General features: G+C 37.6%; 1 protein-coding gene across 11 annotated transcripts in view; it reads left to right on the plus strand.

The window, feature by feature from the left end:
• Positions 1–16,967, plus strand: part of Ikzf2 (IKAROS family zinc finger 2) — a 149,508-nt gene extending 132,541 nt beyond the window's left edge. For 9 of the 11 annotated variants that reach the window (XM_023710134.1, XM_023710135.1, XM_023710137.1 and 6 more), the window contains 3 exons: positions 1,952–2,089; positions 9,988–10,131; positions 15,276–16,956. In XM_023710134.1, coding sequence (XP_023565902.1) covers positions 1,952–2,089; positions 9,988–10,131; positions 15,276–16,000 — 1,007 coding nt within the window. In that variant the 3' untranslated portion in view covers positions 16,001–16,956. Of the gene's footprint in view, positions 1–1,951; positions 2,090–9,987; positions 10,132–15,275 lie in introns of all 11 variants that reach the window. The other 2 variants (XM_004626601.2, XM_004626600.2) reach the window with 2 other exon arrangements.
• Positions 16,968–23,320: the final 6,353 nt, after the last annotated feature.

The raw sequence follows: 23,320 nt of genomic DNA on the forward strand, positions 1-23,320 counted from the left end.
AAAAAAAAAAAAAGAAAGAAATAAGGGGAACAGTGATGCCGAACCTTTCAGAGACCAGGGCCCAAACTGCAGCCTGGAACACATTTATTTATTTAAAGTGCCAACACTGCAACTAAACCTGAAACTGAAGGCTAGCTTAGAGAAAACAACTCCTACATTGACATCTTTTGTGTTAAAAGATAATGCATGCCATTGGTTCCCCACCACTGGTCCAGAAGTGCATATTCACAGTGTAATAGAGGCTTTATAAGACACAGTGATGAGACTAAGACTAGGGAAGACCAGGAGGTGACTGAACTATTTTACAGTAGAATGCTATCTACAGTGTAAGTGCTTAGTAACTATTAATTGGCCAATAGACTTATTCAGTATAAATTCATCACTATTTCTAGAAAATAATAATGCTAAGAGAAAACAGACTTTATAATTTAGCTTTATGACATGGAATATAGTTACATGTCAATAAAATAAAACTGTATTATTTGTACTGCTTAGGACCAAAAAAAATTTTTTCTTACATTTTTAATGCTTTCACATAGTGATACAAATCCTGCACAGTATTCACAGCTGTATCTCAGAAATCTGGTTCTAAAAAGTGATTATGTTGCCTTTTAAAAAAATGACTAATCATACCTTCAATAGCTTTTATTTAAGATGTTTATAAAAATAAGATTGTGAAGTAACTAATTCTACTTTATGTCTACCTTAGATACAAGCTAAAGGTTTTTTTTAAATCAGTACAGTGAAACTTTTAGGGAGCCTTGAATACTTTTCCTTGTTACAGAATTCAAGTTTCTCTTGTGACCAATGTCACCCCCTAGTTTGTAAGGTGACTAGAGTTAAGGATGCTATCTTGATTTATAAAAAAGAGTTGTCTGTCTTCTGGGCAAAACTAGATGAGTCCACTGGGAGTCAAATGAGAAACACTGGCCTGATTTACACTGTGCTTTTGGGCTGAGGGCTTTGGCCCAGAGCTCTCGGTGATATTCGTTGCTCTGTATCTGTTTAAAACCAAGAATCAAAGTGCTCAGTGAAATCCTTAGGGATTATCGTATATTAAAATATGCTTATTTAAATGAGGTTTTTTTTTTCTTTTTAATCAATTTTTTAAGGTTTCTACAGGATTATCATAGTTCCTATTTTAATAGATCTTAGATAATGGATTCATGGCTATTAGGGAAAAATTCATTTCCTGAATGTGAGATGTTTTGAAAAATATCAATATCATTGCAACCAAATATGCTAAGGCTTAGTAACCCTGATTGAAAGCAACAAGTAGACTAATTCTTCATATTATAAAAGTAGTGCTGATGGGGGAAAATATATTGTCTGCTTTCAAGTTTCACATGTGTAAAAAGTTATTACCATGGCAAAAAGAAAAGAGAAACTCGCTACTTTTATTTGTACCATTTTTGTACCACTTGAATTCTTTCTACTTTTCTTGGTACCCATGAATAATCTCCATTTATTTAGACATTGACATTTCACGTTGTTTAGCATTTTTCAGAAAAATTCCCTGCTTTACCAAAAAACAGAACCAAAAACTAAATTTTTTTTTAAAAAACACAACTTATCATATATCTCGGATGCTCCTAATTTGCCTTTTGAATGAGTCAGAGCTGACATAATTGAGTAAGAATAAGCATGTTGAGTGTCAGATAACCTAAAAATTGATCAACAGCCCCTCAAGATCAAAATACAGTCAGAGCCTGCGTTTGATTCAGTGTTCCCCGGTTCCTTCCCTGAGGTAGGATCTGTCTCTGCTTCCTGCTATCTCTTAGTCTCCTAAGATGCGTATTATCTCTGCTTGCTTAGACTGGAATGTGGAAGAGGAAGAGATTTAAGTCTGAAAAGCATAAAATGCTTCTTCCAGCCTTTGAAAACCTACCTGTTAATTTTGGGGAGATGTCCAAGAAACTGACAGCATCCTAACTTTGAGTTCTCTTCGCAGTGGGTAAACCTCACAAGTGCAACTACTGTGGACGAAGCTACAAGCAACGCAGTTCACTGGAGGAGCACAAGGAACGCTGCCACAACTATCTCCAGAATGTAGGCATGGAGGCTGCCGGGCAGGTCATGAGTCACCATGGTGGGTATGCGCCGCCGCAGTCGCAATTTTAATTCCCTCCTGTACTGTGTTGGTAGTTTTTAGGGACTAACAGGCCTCTTCCCCCTTTAAAGAAGGATAAAAATCTTGGCTTCAAACACATTTAGATCATGTTGACTTTGTATGACATTATCTTCTTAAGCACTTAAAATGAGCTGAGTTTTAGGAAACATTACAAATAAACGATAGAGTTTTTATGATATTTATATACACTAATTTATATACTTTTCAGAAAATTCAAATTGTTTCTGTTAACATATGCCTGAATTGACATAATTATGGTAGTTGGTCACCCATATGCCAAAGGGAGGTGACAGTCACTCTTCTCTTTTATTTTCCTGGCCAGATGTTAGACAGCTCGGTTAAGTCTATAGATTTCCTTAAAAATTGACTTGGCTGTTCACATTACTTCTTCTGTGTAAGTGTTCTATAATATACTTTGTAGTTTCTCCAATCTCTTCCATAAATTTTCTGGGAATCTTGCAGTTTTGCTTTCTACACGTGTCAGTAATAAGATAAACTAAAGTTAGATACCACCTCCCTCCATAAAAGATATGCTTCACAGTGCTGTACACTCCAACAGGCAGGCACGTAATGCCCAAGATTTATCAGCTATAATAATTTTTAGTTTCTGAAAAGTGAACCTTAGTGCCAGCTTTACAAAGAAAAGTAATAAATTTTAGCATTTTACAGTTGTAGTATCTAGTTGTTTCACTGATTATATTTCTATAAGGACTGAGTTTTTTACCCAAATACCCACAAAATTGTATTATATTCCTCATATGGACAGTTTGACCAGCATTACATGATGGTTTATTTTTAATATGTAAATATTTATTACACATATCCAGCTCAAGAATAATCATGGATAGTTTTGTGTAGTACCTACTATAGAGCTATGTTTTTGAGTTACTGATTATTTATAATTGAGTGAGGAATTTTTAAATTTACAGTATTTACTGTTATCCTAAGTCAGCATTTTCTTATACTGAAAATATGCTAGTCCATTTGTGTTTTCATTGAGTCCATTAATTGTTAATTATCATTAACTAACAATTTATATAAAACTGTATTTCAGCTCTTAGTAAATTTGATATTAAAAGTTTATAGGACCTAGGCATATGAGGGTAGTAGAAACCATTAAATGGTGGGCCTTGGAGTGCAGTAAACCAGGTCTGACTGTATGGTGTCTGTGTTATTCTGGAGCATGAAATGTGGTTGGACATACAATAAATATCCCCAAAGTAGGGCTTTTTACTGTTACATTTCAGGGCATTAAGTACTAAAAACAATAAATGTGCCATTCCCTGTAAAGTTATAACTTATCAGTATTCACATTAGAGGCTGCGTTTGCCTACTTAGAACACTGTTTCAGGTAAATTACTGGTTTTAAGGGTGGCTTGACGCAGGGAGCTAATGGAGACTTAGGCGCATGTGAGAGCTTCCCAGAGTCAAGTTCTGTCAGCGCCACACATTTCCCACAGTGTTTTCCCACTGCAGTGGTAGTACATATACAAATCATTGCTTATTTTTGGATTTAGTTATTTATGGAATTGTATGTAGCATACACCACTGAAGAAGAAATAGAGCCTCCCCTAAAGGACTGTATATTGTCACAGGGAAGAAGGTACAAATAAATAATGAGAATCAACATCATCTCTTGGCATAGTGACCTGTCGTAGAATTAGTGTTGATGAAAAACAACAACACAAATGTGTTCGAAGAAAGAAAAGGACATTTACTTAAATAGCTGGGCCTCAGCCTTGGGCCACTTTCCTCTAACTGTGTAGCCCTCGTCAGGCCTCGGCCCTTTACCCGTGGTGCCAAAGCTGGGAGAGAATGGGGACAAATGTGACAGAGAGGGGATACTGGAGGGACCACAGAGCGAAACCCGAGTGGAAAATGATAGTCGATTTTGATATCATTGATGGACTTGAATATTTGTTCTTAAATACTGCATATTGTTTTAACCACAGTAACCAGAGTATTGAGTCCGTTTCATACTATCTATTTCCAGAGTGGTTGTAATAAAAATTGAGGTTATCATTACTCTCCCTTTCTTTATATTAACGTGTAAATGGAGAATTGGCTGCATGAGATAGGAGACTACCATGAGAGAGAAAACTGGGCAAATGCTGCCAGATTTCATCATTAATCTTGTCTCCTATGCAGAGATCAGCAATGAATGTCTCCTTAAAACACTGCCACAGTGACATGCATATTTTCCCCTCCCTCCCCTCTAAGTTGCTGTATCTTCTCTATTCTTTTCTTTGTTGTTAGCATTAGGAGGGAGGGTTGTCATTGGTGTGGTGATGAATTTTTCTCCGTGCCTGACATAACTGTTATTTCCTTGCTTCTGTTTTCCAAAGCCTGTTTGTTGTCCCTAAGGAAGTACGAGGGACATTCTTTCACTTCACTTAGACAGCATTTATCAAAGGCTTCCTAGTCGCCAAATTCCATTGAACATTTTGGGGCTATGACAATAAATAGATGCAATTTTTTTCACATATTTATATGGTGGTAGGAAATCCATTTTTAAAAGATAATAAAATGAAACTACAGTTGTAATAAAGATGCATCCCTGCTTCCCCAGGAGAGCAGACGTAGGGCTGCGCTCATGGAGAAGTCGAGGCGTGCTCCTTACGTGCAGCAGTGTTTGATTTGCACATGAGACAGGAGCAAAATTTGTGTTTGTGTGACATAACTCGGGGCCTGTGTTTTCCACATATAAAAGGGGTATAAAAGACAAAGCCATAGCATATTCCGTGACATCGCACATCATAGGAGGGGCAGGCAAGAAGACTGAACTTTTAATGTAAATCTAGTATATAACTTTCAGCTACTGAATAATCAGATTTATGCCTTGTTTTAAAAAATACATCAACAATGTAGACTGTAGAGGGGATGCCTGCCCAGAGACAGCAGTGGGTATGAGCAGTGGCTGGGGTGCTAACGCCAAGGAAAGAGGCAAAGGCTGAGAAGGAACCAGGGGGTAAGCCCCAACACAAAAGCCATGTTTTAAAGGCAATAAAACCTTCTTAAGAGTTGCTTTGAGTTTAAGGAAAAGAGGAATTTCATGACTTTTAGTTTCAGAAATAAAGAGAACAATGAAATGATTTTATGGCAGATTATTTATCTTATTGGATATTATCTTTATGCTCAATTTTCAAGTCTGTTCAGCTTGAAGCAAAAAAAAGCTTTTAAAAGTAAACTGTGTGATTACCTTTTCCTCCTTGCCTGAAGATAAAAATGAACATATGAACCAGAAAGATGGCCAAGTTCAAAGCTACTAAGTGTTCTTAGGTTTATGTTCTCAGTGATTTGGGAAAAGGGGGAGTTCTTTCTTATGTTCTTCGAGGTGTAATTGGGACCAAACAAACTTTCTCACTTACTTCTTTGGTTCATCATTTTCATGAAGCCATATGCTATCCATCCATTATCTATCCTATTTTTCTCATGCTATAAAAAATAATAGATTGCTGATTAATACAGTGCAATATCCTAAGGATATTTATAAGTACTCGTGGGGCTTCAAGGGCACATCCAACATGCTAAGTCAGACTGGGTGTCCAAGATGGATTTCCAGGAGTGATAAGTTTGAGCTGAGTTTTGAAATGTTAAACCTAACAAGCTACTAAATGGAGACTGGTATTTTATTCAGAACAGTGTATGTGAAAAAACAAAAGTCTAGACAAGGATAGAAGATGAAGAACCTACACTTAGATTTATATTGGAGCCCAGTTTGTCAGCACAAGAGAAGGTGATAAAGCTATAGGACAAGGGTCTGGACAGAACACCAAGGGCCTGTGTGTTAGGCAGAAAATTTTGTGCTTTATATTAAAAGCAGGCTTGTACTTACATTTTACCAGTAACAATGTGGGAGACAGAGGAATTTAGAAACAAGTAGGCTAGTTAGGAGATTATTAACAGTGCTCAGAGTGGCCTAGTAACCTGGGATATACAGAAAAAAATTAGTTAACTGAGTGTAACTACACATATAGACTCTAAACCATGGGTTACCTCCATGTATGTTTATAAGGAGATGTGGTAGGGAGGCTATATAGGACATTAAATGGGAAGAAATCTAGGTTTGCCACAGGCATCTAGTAGGTGAGAGGGAGTACTGGATAGTATGTTCATTGAGGTAGAAATTGTGAAAACATTTGGGGAGGAAAAGGGAAATTTCCATTTTTGAGCACATCTTTGATGTGCCTGTGAGATAACCAAGTAGAACTGTGTAGAAGAAAGTTGAATGTACAGATCTTAACTCCTGAGTTACATCTGAATAGGAAATGACTGTGTCATAGTCTTCATTTTATAGATAGCAGCCTGAAGTAATTAATTTCAATAAAGTATCTTAGACCATTTTGAGTTGCTATAACAAAATACCTGAGGCTGAGAAATTGTAAATAAAAGGTTTCTTTGGCTTGTGGTTTTAGAGGTGCAGGATCATGGAGCCCACACTGGCGTTCAGAAAGGGCCTCATGGCAGATAATGTCACGTGGTAGGATCCTGCTCAGGAGAAGGGTCACAAGGTAAGAGGAAGCAGGAGAACAAAGAGGGGTCAGGCCTGTGTTTTTATAATAGCCGGCACTAGTGGGAAGAACCCACCGACCTAACCCACTCAGTGAGACCAGTGTGAACCTCTGCCCAGGGCTTGTGCTCCAGTGACCTAGTCACCTTCTGCAAGGTCCCACTTCCTTCAGCACTGTTATGTTAGAGACCAAGCTTCCAGCACATGCATCTCTGGGGAATAAATGAGACCTAAACCGCAGCGTAAGACAGTATTGGTAGATACGTGTGAGCCACGCAGCAATGCACTACGAGGGGAAAACAGAAACCATGATGAGATGGGAAAGAGCAAAGCAGGACCCTGGAAGAGTGAGTTAACAGAAGCCAAGGCAAGCATCCGTGCTGCCAAATGCTATCAGGAGAAGTAACTCAGAGTAACCAAGGTCTTTTTTTTTTTTCCTTTACACTTATCAACATGGAAAAAAATTGTGACAAGATAGAAGACAACTGCTTTTTTTCCTTCCTGAATTCTCTGACCCAGGCCGGATCCTTCAGTCTGGTTCTTCCTGGAGTGTGCATTTTGAGTGAACTGTTAAGAAAACGAAGCTATGTTGGGAATCCTCTTGTGGTTCTTGTCTTTATGGTTTATCACTGTGAAGAAATAATGCAAGTCGAAGTATATTTCTACCCCAGTTATAATTTTAAATAAGGCCAAAGATGATGTTTGATTGTGAAGTATGCTCAAAGAAGTGAACTTAGCACACGGGGATATTTTCAGCCAGGATAAACGTCTTATCATGTGACTAATGCATTTCAAATAACAGGTATCTAGAGAATTTGTTTCAAGAAATATATATATATATATACAAAAGCATTTTTTTGAGTTGTACCCAAATTTAAGAAAGCAAAAAAAATTCAGATTAAATAACTGGGGCAAAAAGCAATGACAGACCTTACAAATGATTCAAGCTCGTTGGTGTTCAAAACAAATCAATAAAGAATAGCAATGCAGAGTTGTTCAAGACTCTAGACTGAGGAGCCACGCTTCTTAGTAGTCGGTAACATCCCCTGCTAACTAGATGTGACCTTGTGCAAATTACTCAAAATCCCTGGGTCTTTTGCTTCCCCATCTGTCAAATGAAGATAGTAATAGTAACTGTTTTGTGGGGTTGTTCAGAAGAGTAAATGAAGTATTAAACCAAAGCCTTGAAATAGAACTGAGCACCTGCATATGTCAGTGATTCTGAATGTTGTAGAGAAAAAAAAAAACTTTTATATAAATGGCTGTAAAAGCAGAATTTCGTGCAGGGCTCTGCCACAGTCTTTGTTTTTAGTTCACAGAAACTTCATGGAACTTGGGGCAGATCATCTGAATTGAGGTGGATGTGGTGTGGGACAGTTCCCACACTTGGGTTTCATTTTGAGCATTAAATATGTGCAAATGTGAAGATTCAGGGTGAGATTTAGAGCAGAACTGCCAAGCGTTAAGACTACTCATTTCAGAACTAATTAGCATATTCAATTTCAGGGGCAAACCCTTTAAACTACTTTTGTTAAAAGCAAAATTCACAGCGACCAAGTTTTTTTCTTTTAAGATCACGATCTGCAATATATTTTCCTCTTTGGCTCACATATAGGTACTTCATAGTTTTATAGTTATTTTGATAATATAGCAAGTGCTTTGAGTCTACTACCCAAAACAAAAGATAGAGGTTTTTCTCCCCAGTCTGTGTGTCACTACATCTGTGTGCTCCGCGCCACATCACTACTGCCATCTGTTCCTCTGAGTGCCTTCATCTGAATACTGTAGTCACCCTTGAATTTTCTTTTAGTTGAGCCATTTCAGTAATGTTTTGGTTGCCAAAAGATTACGTAGTGTCTTGGGATATATCTTTTCCATCGGCTAATCTGAATAATATCAGCAAAGAAATGATGCCTTTCTTTGTTAGTGCATCTCAACTTGGGATTCATATCTTTTCCAAATTAATATCCAGTCTTTGGAGCTTTCTTTGCCATTCATAGCCAAAGATTCTGTCTTTTTCTTTGAATCCCTGGCTTCCTACATGCTAGGTAAGTACTCTACCACTGGGCTATCTCTCCAGCTTCTGGCTCTCTTGTTAGATATAAAGATTAACTTTTTCTGACCATTCTACTAGGTTACCCAGAATAGAGACTGAATGTTGATTTCTTTAAGCATGGCCAAATTAGGAAAACAGCTTTGATGCTATTTTTTATTTCTTCAAAATCAGCAACCTATATTGGTTATTAAATAGGTCACCTGAATTATACACTCAGCTTTCTCCACCTTTGTCTTTGCTCTCTTGCTCCTAGCAGCAGCGAGCTGGACCCTCACAGATGAGAGTGCTTTATGTTTCATACAGTGGGACTGTTTTTGCAACAATGAAATGGTTGAAGTAAATCATTTTAAAATGCATGCTAGACTAAGGAGAGAGAGACTAAAATAGGAAACTTTTTCTATGAATGCTACCTTACCTGTTCTTAAACATCCTTTGCATAGTATTTCTACTCAAAGCAACTTTTGTAAGTTCGTTGTCTGCACTATAAATGTGAGTGTGTAGTGTTAATGCATACTAAGGACTAACATATTATACCATAGAAATGTGGACAAATGGGATGAATGGACAGCAGCATTGGAAGGGTTATGTGAAATGAATTAGGGCAGTAGTTTAGTCAGCCAGTGTGCTGATTTGGAAATGGATTCTTCTATCCTCCTGAAGAGCTCTTTTTAAAATAAACTACTGTCATAAAGCTGCCACAGTTCACTATGCATAGACACGTTCAGCATTAGATCTTGCTTATGAAGCTCACTCTGTGCAGGTATTTAAACTATTGCCAATAAGGCTAACAGTTCATCAAATAGAAAATCTGCTGTAGGAAAATACAACCATGCAAAGGAAACAGACAGAGGTAAACAGCCAAATAGTGTGCTGTTGTTATTCTGTGTCTGGTTATGTTTTTCTCTAGCAAGTGACTGACTTAGGTTTATTTTTGAAAAAAATAAGCTCAAACCAGTAGTGCAGTCTTAAAGAACTATTGATTTTAATCAATGTTTAAAAGACTGAAAAATAAGATGACAAGCCAAATGAATGTGTTTGCCATCAATAGTAGCAGTTTGTCATTGATCCTAGAAATTCTCAAAACCAAATCCCGAGAGAGAGAGGAGATGGATATGTGTGTGTACAAAATTAAAGAGTAATTTTTCACACTAGAAGTTTTTCTCGCTACGTTTTTATTCAAGCTAACTACCTCGTGTTTTTATGACACATACTGAGATGACAGATCTATCTCTGTATCTTTCAAAATGTTGAAGAAATTATCAGAGTGCCTTTTTGTATGGTTTTATATAGTACCTCCTATGGAAGATTGTAAGGAACAAGAGCCTATTATGGACAACAATATTTCTCTGGTGCCTTTTGAGAGACCTGCTGTCATAGAGAAGCTCACAGGGAATATGGGAAAACGTAAAAGCTCCACTCCACAAAAGTTTGTGGGTAAGTAATACAAATGCTTTTGTTTCTTTACAAAGTGATTTGAATTAAAAAAAATGCAAGCTCTTGTATATTGGAAATATACATATGGTGTATTTCAGATACTGAAAAAAAATGTTCATCTCTTTTCTACTCCAGCTTTCCTGTGTGTCCTATTCCTATGTACATAGCCTTAGGCTTAAGCGTAAGGAAGGAAGACAGGCAGGCTGGCAGTAGGAAGCCATCATCTCAAGGCGTAATGGTATTACTAAAGTGTTACTTAGAAATAGTTATCCTTACTAAGAGGAATGGTCCAGCCAAGTGGGGGTGAACCTTTCAGAGCTCTCCGTAACAAGCAGCCGGCTACAGCACGCGTGCCACAAGTTAGCCCCCACTGGGGGAGCCCTTTGCTAGATTTGTAATATGTTTGAAAATTGCATTAGTACCCGGCCTTTTACCAGTTTCTCTACATGATATTAGTTCTTTTGGTATTTGATTTAGCAATGAGATACTTAAAATTTTTCCCTAATTCTGCATTAGAAAAAATTTAAGATGTTTCACATATGGATTTGTGTGTTCTACTTTGAGCTTTGTATTCCAAGGTATGATAACAGAAAAGATTAAATTTCAAACATTTAGACTTTTTATTCTCCAGACTCTTCAGTATTCCTTTATACACCCAGTGCATTCTACCAGTGCATCCTGCCAGTCATAAAGTATTTCTGAGGATTCAAAAGTCATCCATGTTTTAAATATGTATGACTAGTAGAAATTCAGTATAGTGTAAAGTAACTGTCATTCATCGTGTATGTAATATATCTATTCTTGCAGTTTTAATACAACATAAAAATATGTGACGTAAAGCCATTACCTACTGTCAGAGCACAGCAGGGCATCTTGATGGATTCACTGGAAGAACGCTAACTGGTAACCAACTCTTGAGTAATGTAGTTTGTGCAGAACAATAAAGATCCTGAGATTATGTTCAGAGGTCTGCCCTAGTAACTTTTATTACTGTTCCTCTTTGTTTTTTTAATTTTAACTTTTTTTCTTTTTTTGGTACTTACAATGAAAAGAGGAGAAAAGCCAGTTACATGTTTAAAATTGATGAGTTTGATCCAGGTGTGGTGGTGCCCACGTGTAGTCCCAGCACTTGGGAGGCTGAGGCAGGATGATCATTGTGAGTTCAAAACCAGCCTGGGGTGCAAAGTGAGCTCAGAGCCAGCCTGAACTGCATAGTGAGACCTTGTCTCAAAAAAAGACCAAAGGGCTGGTGAGATAGCTCAGCAGTCTAAGCACCTGCTTTGGCAAGTTCAGGGACCAGGGTTCAATCCCCAGTCCTGCACACTGTGCCAGCCCTGCCTCTGCGGTGCTGTGAGCTGGCAAGCCAGTCTCGGCATGGTGGCGCCCACCTGTAATCCCAGCGCTGAGGAGGCTAAAACAGGAGGACCACTACGAGTCCGAGTTGCATAGTAAGACACTGTACCTAATACATTAAAAAAAGACAAATAAATAAATAAAATTAATGAGTTTGATGGAGTTAACTAGATGCTTATATTTCACTAGATAATAGTATAGTTTGAAAAGTGAGAAATTTTTATTTTCATGTCTTTTGTCTGTTCTTTGAAACATTTCTGTCATGTTTCTTCTAACTTAGAGAAGTTACTCTCAATTTGATTACATTCCCTGGAAAAAGACAATTTTTTAAGAAAATGACAGTATGGTTCTAAAATAACATTTGATCTTTTATTAAGAATTTGAGCTTTTTTTATTTAGGCTCTCTAAATATAGCAAACAACAGACAGTAACTGTTTCTGTGATTGCTCTTGCAATGAATATTTTTGTCACTCCACACTACATAAACTCATTTTTACTATGTCACGTGGTAAAGTAAGTGCTCTTCGACTTTAATCAAGTTCTCCAGACAAGCAGTCTCTGAACTTCATGCATATCTCCTTGCTAGCCCTCCCTTTGTCCAGTTCAAATTTCTTGGCTCATTACTTTCACCACTGTTTTGCTTACTTTCACTTGCCTTGTTTTCCTACCACTTTTGCTTGGTGAAACCTTATTCTTTTGTGGAGCTGGCTACACATCTTTTTTCAGTATTTGCCTGTCAGCTATTAGTACTTTTGGAGAAAATGCCAGAGTCTCATAAATTGCTGTCAGCTGGGTGTGGTGGTGCATGCCTGTAATCCCAGTGCTCAAGAGGCTGAGGCAGGAGGATTCCTGCAAGTTTGAGGCCACCCTGGGCTACATAATGAGTTCAAGGCCAGTCTGAACTGCATAGTGAGACCCTGTGTGAAAATATTGATTAACTGATTAATAGATCAATCTAGTAACTCATTTTAAATTTCAGCTGGCCTAGCCATACTGTGACAGAATTGTTCTGGTATAACCATGAACAACATTCTCTCCTACTCTACATCATGGCCATATTCAGCCTTTCTCAGCTTTCTGAAAACTTGGTATCTCACACCTTGAGATTTTATATACCTATACTTATAAGCGAATAAAGTGAGTTGGAATGATCTCAGTTTAATATTTTCAATCCTACAAAATTGTGTATCTACATAATACTTTTTATTCCCTCATTTCAATGAAAGTAGTGTTCCTCTTTCTGATTAAGGTCAGTTCCTCCTGTTGTGCTCTGGAATTCTACTGTGGTCCTCCAAATACCTCCCCCTGTATTTTTTTCCTTGTCCTTACTTGCCTGTCAGCATTAATATCATAAAGTATCATTATTGGGAGGGAAGAAAAATCTTTACTAAAACCCAAGTTTCTGAGCTGGCCAGATAGTTCAGTGAACTAAAGCACCTGTTTAGATAGGCGCAGTGACTGGAGTTCAATCACCAGCGTATGATGCTGGCCCCGCCCCTGGGACACGTGAGATGGGGACTGAGACTGGGCATGGTGGCGTGTGCCTGTAATCCCTGGGAGGCTGAAAACAGGAGGATCACTACAAGTTCCAACTGTCTAGTGAGACCCTATAGAACCTGCACTAAAATACATATATATCAAGTTTCTTCCAGCTGCAACTTGTCCTTCTCTTTAAAGTTAAAGCCTTTTCACTTTCAGTACTTGCTGTCAGTGAACTTTGCTCCTTTCTGTTCATTTCCTGATCTTTGCAGCCTGACACTCTTCTCCATCCTACACTCAGTGTCCACGTGAGCGCCACAGCTTGGGTCTGTGGTGCCACATCCAGTGGGCCCTTCTGAGGTGGGCTGAGCCAGCTCCCATGCAAAATTGCATGGCCAGTGCCCTCTGAAGCCCACTCTGTCCTTGGTTCCTGACACTGAACTCTGTTTCCTCAGCGTTTTTGCCTGCGTCTTCTCATTCTTTATGGATCTGCCCTTTCAGCTATGTAGATGACCCCCCCATACATATGCCTAAGCATTTTAATATTATAAACCAAGCTCAAGAAACATGTTCAGCCTACCTGACTTTGAAGACTAAGTTCAAATAAGTGTAGAATTCTCAGATTCCTTGTTGCTTCCCACCAGACTTCAGCCACATCATGAGAACCAACACTGGCCTGAAGCCAGGGCCCGTCCTAGCCCTATGCTTACGTCTGCTCATTACTAAAAAAGCACCTCGTGCACATGCGTGGATACTCATGCCTGCACAGCCGGGTTCTTTTTTGTGTGTCGCACGGCACACACAGCACATTACCAACGCTGCTTATGTCACACCATTGGACCCCATGAAGAGAACTCTAGAGAGACAGTAAGTGTACACACAGCTATTCGATGGAAGAATTCTGGAATCTGATTACCCAGACTGTGATCTGTGCAGTGTATCAGAGACACGTTCCTCTGGCCTTCACCCTTGTTTCAGGAGGAACCAGCCCCCTGACCTTCTAGACATGATGCCAAGTACAGGAATCCCATCTGGCTGCTTTGTCTTCAGTTTAACATTAAAACATGTTTTTCAGGTTCTATTGTGACCTCCTTTGGTGCAGTCACCTACTTATGAGTGACAGCATCTGCTCCCATGCCTTGCGAGTTGCCTTGTATCAACTGATGACTCGCAGGTCTACGTCTCAAACCCAGACCCCTCTCCTATGTTTGATACGATATGTAAGCTCTTTCTGGACATGATGGCTGTAGTGCTCCCCAAATTGAATGTATTCTCTCCCCTGTCTCACTGCCATCCACTGAGTTTCCCAGGCCATGAAACTGGGCTTCATGCTTGTTTTGCATCCTCATTGTCTGCATCTATGTAAGAATCAAGCCCTAACCACTGTCTTTTCTACAGTTTTCTCCATTCCAGCACCTTCTCCATTTTTCCTAACCAGTTCAGTCAGCATGAATGATACAGCAACTTTCAAATCCTCTTGTTAACTGTATATCTAATTAGGCCCCACCTCCATTTAACCCCTTCAGTTCTCAATACTCTCAGGTTAAAATTCCATTCCTTTTGCTGTTGAATGAGCTGTGTGTTTACCTAGTTCATCAGTCTCACCTGTTTCCATTCACAGCCATTTTGAAATATAAGCAACTTCTTGTAAGTCCTGCCCTGTTGCTGGTGAACCTTCCTGCCTGTTCCTCCATCTCCACCTTTACAGTTCTTTATTTAGCTGTGTTTAACAGCACATTCTTATTCCTGATGCTACTTCCTTCAAAGTGGCTTCCTTCACTTGCCTAGTATGAGATAAGCATTCCTGTTTGGCCCCCAAACTTATAGCAAGCTATATTATAAATGATCCCTAAATTGCTGCAGTTCCCTGTAAACAGGTCTTTGAGAATATGAGTCAGATTTCTCTACCTTGACTTTGAAACTCTTGAATGGCAATATCTTAATCAGATGTCATAAAATAATATCTCACCATTTTTATTTTCAGTTGTTTTTTATTCTGTGCATTACCTTATCTGTCTTGGGAGCAATTCAAATTGAAATAATACTAAATACCAAATGATGCTTCTCTAGAATGTAGCTCTGTGGATCCCCACTTCCTATTAATTAGCTAGGCTTACGACTGCAACATGTCACAGAGTGTCAGTGGGTCTCGGCAAAATTAAAACGCTCTAATACTTGACCTGGAGAATATGGCATATACCATATGATAAGGAAAAGTGGAAATTATGTTAATGTCCCACCTTTTATATTTTTAATCAAATCATAATTTTGGTGTGATGTTTTTCTTTCTTTCCTCACCCTCCCGCTTTCAGGGGAAAAGCTCATGCGATTCAGCTACCCAGATATTCACTTTGATATGAACTTAACATATGAGAAAGAGGCTGAGCTGATGCAGTCTCACATGATGGACCAAGCCATCAACAATGCAATCACCTACCTTGGAGCTGAGGCCCTTCACCCTCTGATGCAGCACCCGCCAAGCACAATCGCTGAGGTGGCCCCAGTTATAAGCTCAGCTTATTCTCAGGTCTATCATCCAAACAGGATAGAAAGACCGATCAGCAGGGAAACCTCTGATAGTCATGAAAACAATGTGGATGGCCCCATCTCTCTCATCAGACCAAAGAGTCGACCCCAGGAAAGAGAAGCCTCTCCCAGCAATAGCTGCCTGGATTCTACTGACTCCGAAAGCAGCCATGATGACCACCAGTCCTACCAAGGAAACCCTGCCTTAAATCCCAAGAGGAAACAGAGCCCAGCTTACATGAAGGAGGATGTCAAGGCCTTGGACACCACCAAGGCTCCCAAGGGCTCTCTGAAAGACATTTATAAGGTCTTCAATGGAGAAGGAGAACAGATAAGGGCCTTCAAGTGCGAGCACTGCCGAGTCCTTTTCCTGGACCATGTCATGTACACCATTCACATGGGTTGCCATGGCTACCGGGACCCACTGGAATGCAACATCTGTGGCTATAGAAGCCAGGACCGTTACGAGTTCTCATCACATATTGTTCGAGGGGAGCACACATTCCACTAGGCCTTGTCATTCCCAAGGGGACCCCTATGGAGTAGAGAACTGCACATGAGGAAGTGCTGCGCTTACAACCCCACCTTCCCTCAGATGTTGGCATACTTTTTTAAAAAATATTATTACTGTCAATTCTTATTTTGTGGACACAGTGTCATTTGCTCTACCTAATTATGATAGAGAAGAAACAGAAGAAAGAAGGGATGGGGCTACTGTTTCCTGATAACTTGGCTTGTTTATTTTGTGGTAATTTAAAGCAGTTCATTTCTTCCACGCAAATACAAAGCATGTCATGCTTTGCAGAAATCACTTGGTTCATAAGATTCACCTGAAATATCCTAATTTGCCACTGATGTTCAGGATTATGATTGAAGGCAGGAATTTAGTTTTCTGGGTAGGACTTTGGCGAATTAAAATGGCGTAAGTAATTTTACTCTTCAGAGAAGAACTTGCTTCAAAATGTAAACCAGTTTTTTGTTCTTAGAGATCATGGAACACAAAACACATTATTTTCAATAACTCCTAGGAAGAGTTGAGTTGTTGTGGGTTCTATGTTTACTTCCCCTATGGAATTTATAATTCAGTATGTTTTACACTGTACCATATAGCAAAACTTTTAAACTACAGGAAGTTAAGGACCACTGTAATACACCTGAGGTCCTTTGATCTTATTTTTCTAAACTCAAGCACTGTTTTCCATAGTTTTGATGACTGGCATTTTATAGATACCCTGGCAGCCTTACTTTTAACACCTTTAACAAATGGTATTTTTATGTAGTTTTCAGAATAACATATGGTCTAAGAGTGGATAATACACAGTAATTTCTAGAAGGGACTCCTACTTTTCATAAATTTGTTTGGGAATTTTTTTAAGTTATAATAAGATGGCAGCATAGTATACATAGCTGTTTCTAAAAGTATGCTTATGGTTGTCACTTTATCTGCATTTAATCAGTGTTAAACAGTCAGCAAAAAATATACATATATATATATATATATATATATATATATATATAATTAGGCTAACAGTAGGGGGAATACTCTACTTCACAGTCCCTCTTGTGATATTTCTCTTTTCACTGGTTGTTTCGAGCTGTGACCACTCAGTGTTCTACCTGTAGCCCATTCCTCTGTTACTCTTGGAGTAAAAGGTCTTAAGGTCTTGCTAGAAGCTCCTTCTATCACAGTATCCTCAGAGTGTTTGCTAATTTGACCTGAATGTAGTAACTTAAATTCTGTAAGAACATTGAACTAGGGCTATTTATTCTAGTATTTCTTGAATGATATTTACTATTTTCACTGCAGAGAAAAAGGGAACTTCTTTGTAACCTGTACTGTGGACTACTGATCAAAGAAAGAAACAAGAGCTTGCTCTTACCTTCTTGAAGTCTAAAATGTGACAGACCCTTAAAGCAAAGGTCCTGCACATTTTCCTGTTTCAAAAACATTTGACTTCTCATAAATGAATTTCAGTGTCTTAGTGTAGAATTTACCGTCTTTTAATTCAGACGTGGCATACATTTTCATATTTTATGTGGAGGCTTTAATTCCCTTCGTATGGGTGCTCTATTCTTTACAGTCCAGAGACATTACTGGGGAGGAACCAAGTGATTCTGATTCTCAAGTCATTGGGGGGACACACCTCTAAGGCAGAACTTCCTGCTCATGTTTTGCAAAAGCAGACCTGACCATGACTAGATTAATAGCCACTTGTGAATACTGAAATTCTGTCAAGTAGAAATAACTGCTCTAAAATTATGAAATGGGATCTGAAGCTGTTTATATAGCATGATGAGAAGTATCAAGACTAGAGGTCTATGGGTAGATAACGCAAGTCCGGCTCCAGTATTGCTCTAAAGTCATTTTTTCTAGTTTCCCATTTGCTTATTTAAGCAATTTCTAAGCACTAACAGATAGAACGGGGTAAAAATACTTATGAATCAGCTTTCTCTTGTAGTCCCTATCATGATTAATTTTGGAGAAATGTCCGTACTGTTTCTTTACATCCAAGATAATGCACCAAAACAAAGACATATTAAATGTCTGTTTCTCCTGCATGCCTTAGTACATTATACACTCACAATTCGTTCAGAGAGAAAGCATCTGTGTGAAACTGTCTCACCTCTATCTTACCTCTACCTGCTTACTCTAATCCCTCCCAAACTGTAATTGAAATGATATTTTCCCCTTTTGGATGAGGTAAATAATTTTAAGCTCCTGACCTCATGTTTTGCTGCAATTTATGGAAGCATTTAGTTACTAATCAATACATTCATAATTTCAGCCATGTGTGAATATGCATGAATTTCCACTGGCATCATCAATGGATTTTTTTTTCTTGCTCTTTTTTCTTCCACTCCAGCATATAGATGATTGCATGCCTAGTGTCCTGCAATGAAACTGGGCTTAGGGGGACCTAAAGAGCTGTGTCACCCTCTGTGAAGACGGCACTGATGCACTGTCCTCTTCTGCCTTCATCTTGTTGAGCAACTTAGTTTATTGAAGGGAGTTAATAGTTAATGAGAGTGCATTTGCTACAAGTGGATACCTGTATTTTCTTGGCTTCATGGCATGAGAACAGAAAGATTTGGTGGGGCAAGGTGTGTCAGGCCCAAATGGGGACAAGGTCAATTATCACTGGTAGGTTAGAAAGAATTTTTGTGGACATAGTAATTTCTGAAAAGCTCTGGATGGTTATATTTGCATGCTTCACCAAAGGAAGTGTGCAATGTGGTAGTGCCTATAAATAAGTATGAGGGTCAGGCACCAAATAAATCAAGCTTTACATAACAGTTGTATGCACAGTTTGTTTAGATGAGCTTTCACAGTGGAGAGGGTACTTGAGGGGCATAAAAATGGGTTATCCTGTGTAGTTTCTAGTGTGGCAAAAATTCAGAAATATATCACATTGCTTTGCCCTAATTTTGCCCAGATTTTTTATCTCCAGTTCTTTTTGCAGAAGAATGCTGACTCTCTGTGACAATGAAGAATCACCTTTGAAAAGCCATGCCAAACATGATTTTTTAAATAGTGAAAATGTCCAGGGAGGAGGCAGATTGAAAAGATTTGAAGTGTTAAAACATTCCATTAAGAGTTTTCTGAAGGGGAAAAAAGGGGGAGAATGAGAGCAGAATTCTGATTTGGACAAATTAGAAGTGTCTGTCCTATGCACATACAGGCCGCTGTATGTATGAGTCATAGTGTGTACCTGTGTATCACAATCTTTTAAAGAAAATTCGTGAAAAGCAGAGCTATCAAATTTGTTACAGGAACAGGGATTTAAATTTATAGTTGATACCTGAGCAATTAGATTTACTTTTGCACATTGTATTAAGAAGTACTAAGGAAGTTAGTAGTGCGTCATTAAGACGGGTGGCAATTATTAAATCTTGGCCTTTTATCATCTATTTCCAAAACAAAATGAAACAATGAAAAGGAAAGATTTTTAAGCCAATTGATAAAAACTTAAAGAAATACAAAATTCTTATTTGAATAGGTAAGAAATATAGAAAGAAATTCAGCAAACACGTTGGCAAAAAGAGAAAGAATATTTTCGTGAGCTTTATAGTTTTTATATCTCAGCTACACACCTCACAAGAGCATGGAGTCTTTATATTTTGTAAATGTTTACCAAAATTTACCTCAGAGAAGGCATTCAGATGAAAATTATGTTTTAAATATTTTCTAAACCTTATTTTATCCTATCTCCAAAAGATTGATAGGGTAGGAAAAGAGCATACAAAAATACAAACCAAAATTCTGACCCCCTCAATACAGAGCGTAGGGCTGTAAGAGGTACTTAGCTATAATATTTTTAATCACTCATTTTTAAAAGTGATATTACATCCATGTTTTTCTTCAGTTGTATTTTATATATTATTTAAGTGCTATTTGTATGATTATTCCACAGCAGAAGATTCTCCAAGTGCAAAAGGAAAAAAAAAGTGAGGGGTGAAATTGAAGTTTGTGTAAAGAAGTTATTTTAGAAATATTTTTTAATCCTTCATTTTCTGCAAAATAATTAAAATGTACATTAACTGGTCTCTTAAAATCTTGAATTTAATGTATTGAATCCTTTTTAAAATGTTTCATATTGGTGCCTTTTTAAAATGCATTGAGAGTGTTGATGAGCTGTTGTAGCTCTCCAGCACTTTTGTTGTGTATTTTTAAAAATGATGTAAAATTGACTACTCTGTACTTCATTGTTTTTAGGGCAAAACTGCAAAAGCAATTTCTAAGACATAAACTTTCAGCTCAGCTGTTAAAAGGAAATTTTGAAACCAGACTTTAACATCATTTTAGTTTGATAGCATTTCTGAATATAATTATAAGATTAAACAGGTACAATATAGTGTGGATTTTAAACTGTGAATTGAATTATAGTATATGCTTTTGTTTTGTTTTTAAATAACCATAAAATCTGTGTCATACAGTTTTCATTAGAATAATTTTTGAGAGAATAATATACAGTATTGCTTTGGATTTCTATCCCCAAACTAGTGTTATTCTAGTTTTGGAACATCTGTCTTCTAATCTATTACTGTTTTATGGAATAATCTTTAAAAAGCAGGTAATTAATTCTCCTTACACAAAACAAAACTGAACAGTCATATCATATTGCTATTCTCCAAAGCATAATCTCAAATGGTTTTATACCATGGCTGTGTATTACTTGCAATGGATGTGTTAGGATATGACAGCTTTTTTAAAAAAGATGAGCTGCTGGTTATAGAAAACAAATGTCATATGACCAAGAAGCTGTGATATGCTAGTGTTTTGTTGTTTTTTTTTTTTTTTTTCTCATAGTGTATTGCTAGGCCAAATAATGACACCTTAAATATTTTCTACATTTATTGCAGAGACCTAAATTTTTGGAACTTCCCTAAGGATTTTATGTAACATTCTGTTTCTAGCTTTTTGGTCTTATTTTGCCGTCCTGTAAGTCTGTGGATATTTTCATATGCACTCTTAGAAATAAGTTCACAGTTATGTTTATTGGGCTTATATCCCATAACATTGTGTTTGTACATTTCCTGTGTAAATTTGTTTTGAATTGCCCTTTGTCCCTTGCAAAGAGTGGTACATCAATGACTAATTCTCTAAGATACCCTTTTCTGTGTGAATATAAAATTTAGAAGGCCTGTGCCAAGTCACATAAAGTGTAGCACATAACTTCATGTAAGTACAAAGAAAACACATTGCAGTGAACTGGGCCTTCAGATTACCTCAAGTGACTCAGTAAGAAGCACTTCTTGGACAGGCGAAGGTCACTAAATCCTCTACTATGCACTTAGCAGAATTTCACATAATTTAACTTACTGGACATGATTTAAAAAAAAAAAAAAAAAAGTACACTGTAACAAGAGAAGGAACCCGGTTTTGTTTTTTGTTGTTTTCCTTAGCACCCTTTCTGAAACTGTGATTTAGAATGTTTGCCTGTCAAGCACTCTTGGATCAAGCATAGATCACTTCTACTTACTCCACCTTCTTTCCAGAAACTCCCCATCACCCCTTCCTCTCCTCTGTTCATCTCCCTTCCATCCTTATCTCTGGAAGTCTTTTCCTCTTTAAACCCTTCTAGTTTGAGGATTAAGGAATGTCAGCTCTAACTTCTAATTCATTAATCTCTTAAGTCTTAATTTTTGTTGCTGTATAATCTGGCATATTTTTATACTCAAGTGAAGTTTTATATTAAAGAGAAAAGTGGTTTGATTGAAAATAGTAAGCTGTATAACCCTTGTGTAACTTTCATTCTTAACTACTGGGTACCTATCACGTGACTCCAGATGCTTGCCTTCTGTTTTTTGTTGAATTTTACATTGTTGTTTGACTTTCTTCTGAAAATGTAAATCACAAGAGACTAGACAAATTTTTGTTAGTATTTAGAAAGATGTTAAGAACATAAAATGAAGAGTCTTAACTTTCTCCCAATTGGGAGAGAAGTGCTTTAACAGTACTGTAACAATATTCCAGGTTTGGAGGGGTCCTGGGCCCCGTAGTGGCTCTTATAGTTGGACCTTTTAGACCATGTGTTATTTGCAATCTCAGAACGATTGCTCCTGCTTTTTTAGTTTAAAAGATGTTCTCTTCTTTTTGTACAAGTGCAATACTCCCCTTGAAGTCTTAAAAACTATGGTGATTTTCTTTCTCCTTTTCCAGCATAGTCTTTCTTTCACTCGCGACACACGCATACACTCTCCCTTGGAAATCACAGCCTACTAAGGGACACAGTAAGCAAAGAGAAAAACACAACAGTTGAAAGATGAGAGTACCGAAACCACTGGGCTGACTTCATGGGCTTCAGTTAAGCTGAATTTCCGTTGAAATTAGTTATCTTCTGCCTAGAAATTATATTTTAAAGTTGGAATCCTGGCAGACTGCATTTTCTTCTACCTTTACCTAATGCTCTAAGTGAAGAAACTAATATTTAGTATCTGTGTTCATTTCTCTTATTTTGGAATTGAATTTTTAAATAAAAACAAAGCACTTAGGTCAATTTTAAAACACATATCACCTATTGGAGATAAAAAAATTTAAATATTTAGAGCAGCCCTGTTTTCATAACAAGTTTGAGAGGTATTTTTCATATCATACATATTTATATGTAGTATGCTGGCTTTCTTTTTTTATATACCTATGTTCCTGTAGTGAAACTGCTGTAATGTAAATATATGTTTTGTTAAAAATAATAATAACATTTCTTCAGCATTTCTTTGAAAGGCAGTTACTGCTTTTGTACAGTATGTCTTGGCCACTTAAAATACTTTTTCTTTAACAATACCAAAGGTGATTAGACTATTTTAAAGACTAATTGCTTGACAGTTTCTAGGATATTTTGAGTTTTAGAAGCAAAATGAAAAAAAATAAAAGGTCAAACCAGTAAACCTCATCTTTTCCAAACTAATAATTTGAGAAGATACAAACTATTGTTTTAAAAAATAAAATATATATATATATATATATATATGTATGTAAAATTAAAATTCCAGACCTTGTATGTCAGGTTTGCTCAGTGTAATGTAGTTTTTTTTTTAAAGGCTCAAATACCATACCTCAGACAATGGGGCTTACTATGGAAATACTGAAGCAGTCTCTACAGGTTGGTGACAAGCCACTCCGCTGGATGCTGACTGGGAGACCCCGCTGAAACGCTCATCACTGCAGACTGAAACATGGGACTTGTATTTTGTTTTTAATGCGCACACATACATGCTCTGTGCATATATGTGGGTACTGTGTATATGTGTATGAGTGTTGTACATGCATGTGTGAGTGTGTGTATGTGTGTACACTAAAGAAGCTGCAGAAACTTTGTAATACTTTGTGAAA

This window comes from Octodon degus, unplaced genomic scaffold (assembly GCF_000260255.1).
Source record: "Octodon degus isolate 3935 unplaced genomic scaffold, OctDeg1.0 scaffold00016, whole genome shotgun sequence".
NCBI lineage: Eukaryota > Metazoa > Chordata > Mammalia > Rodentia > Octodontidae > Octodon > Octodon degus.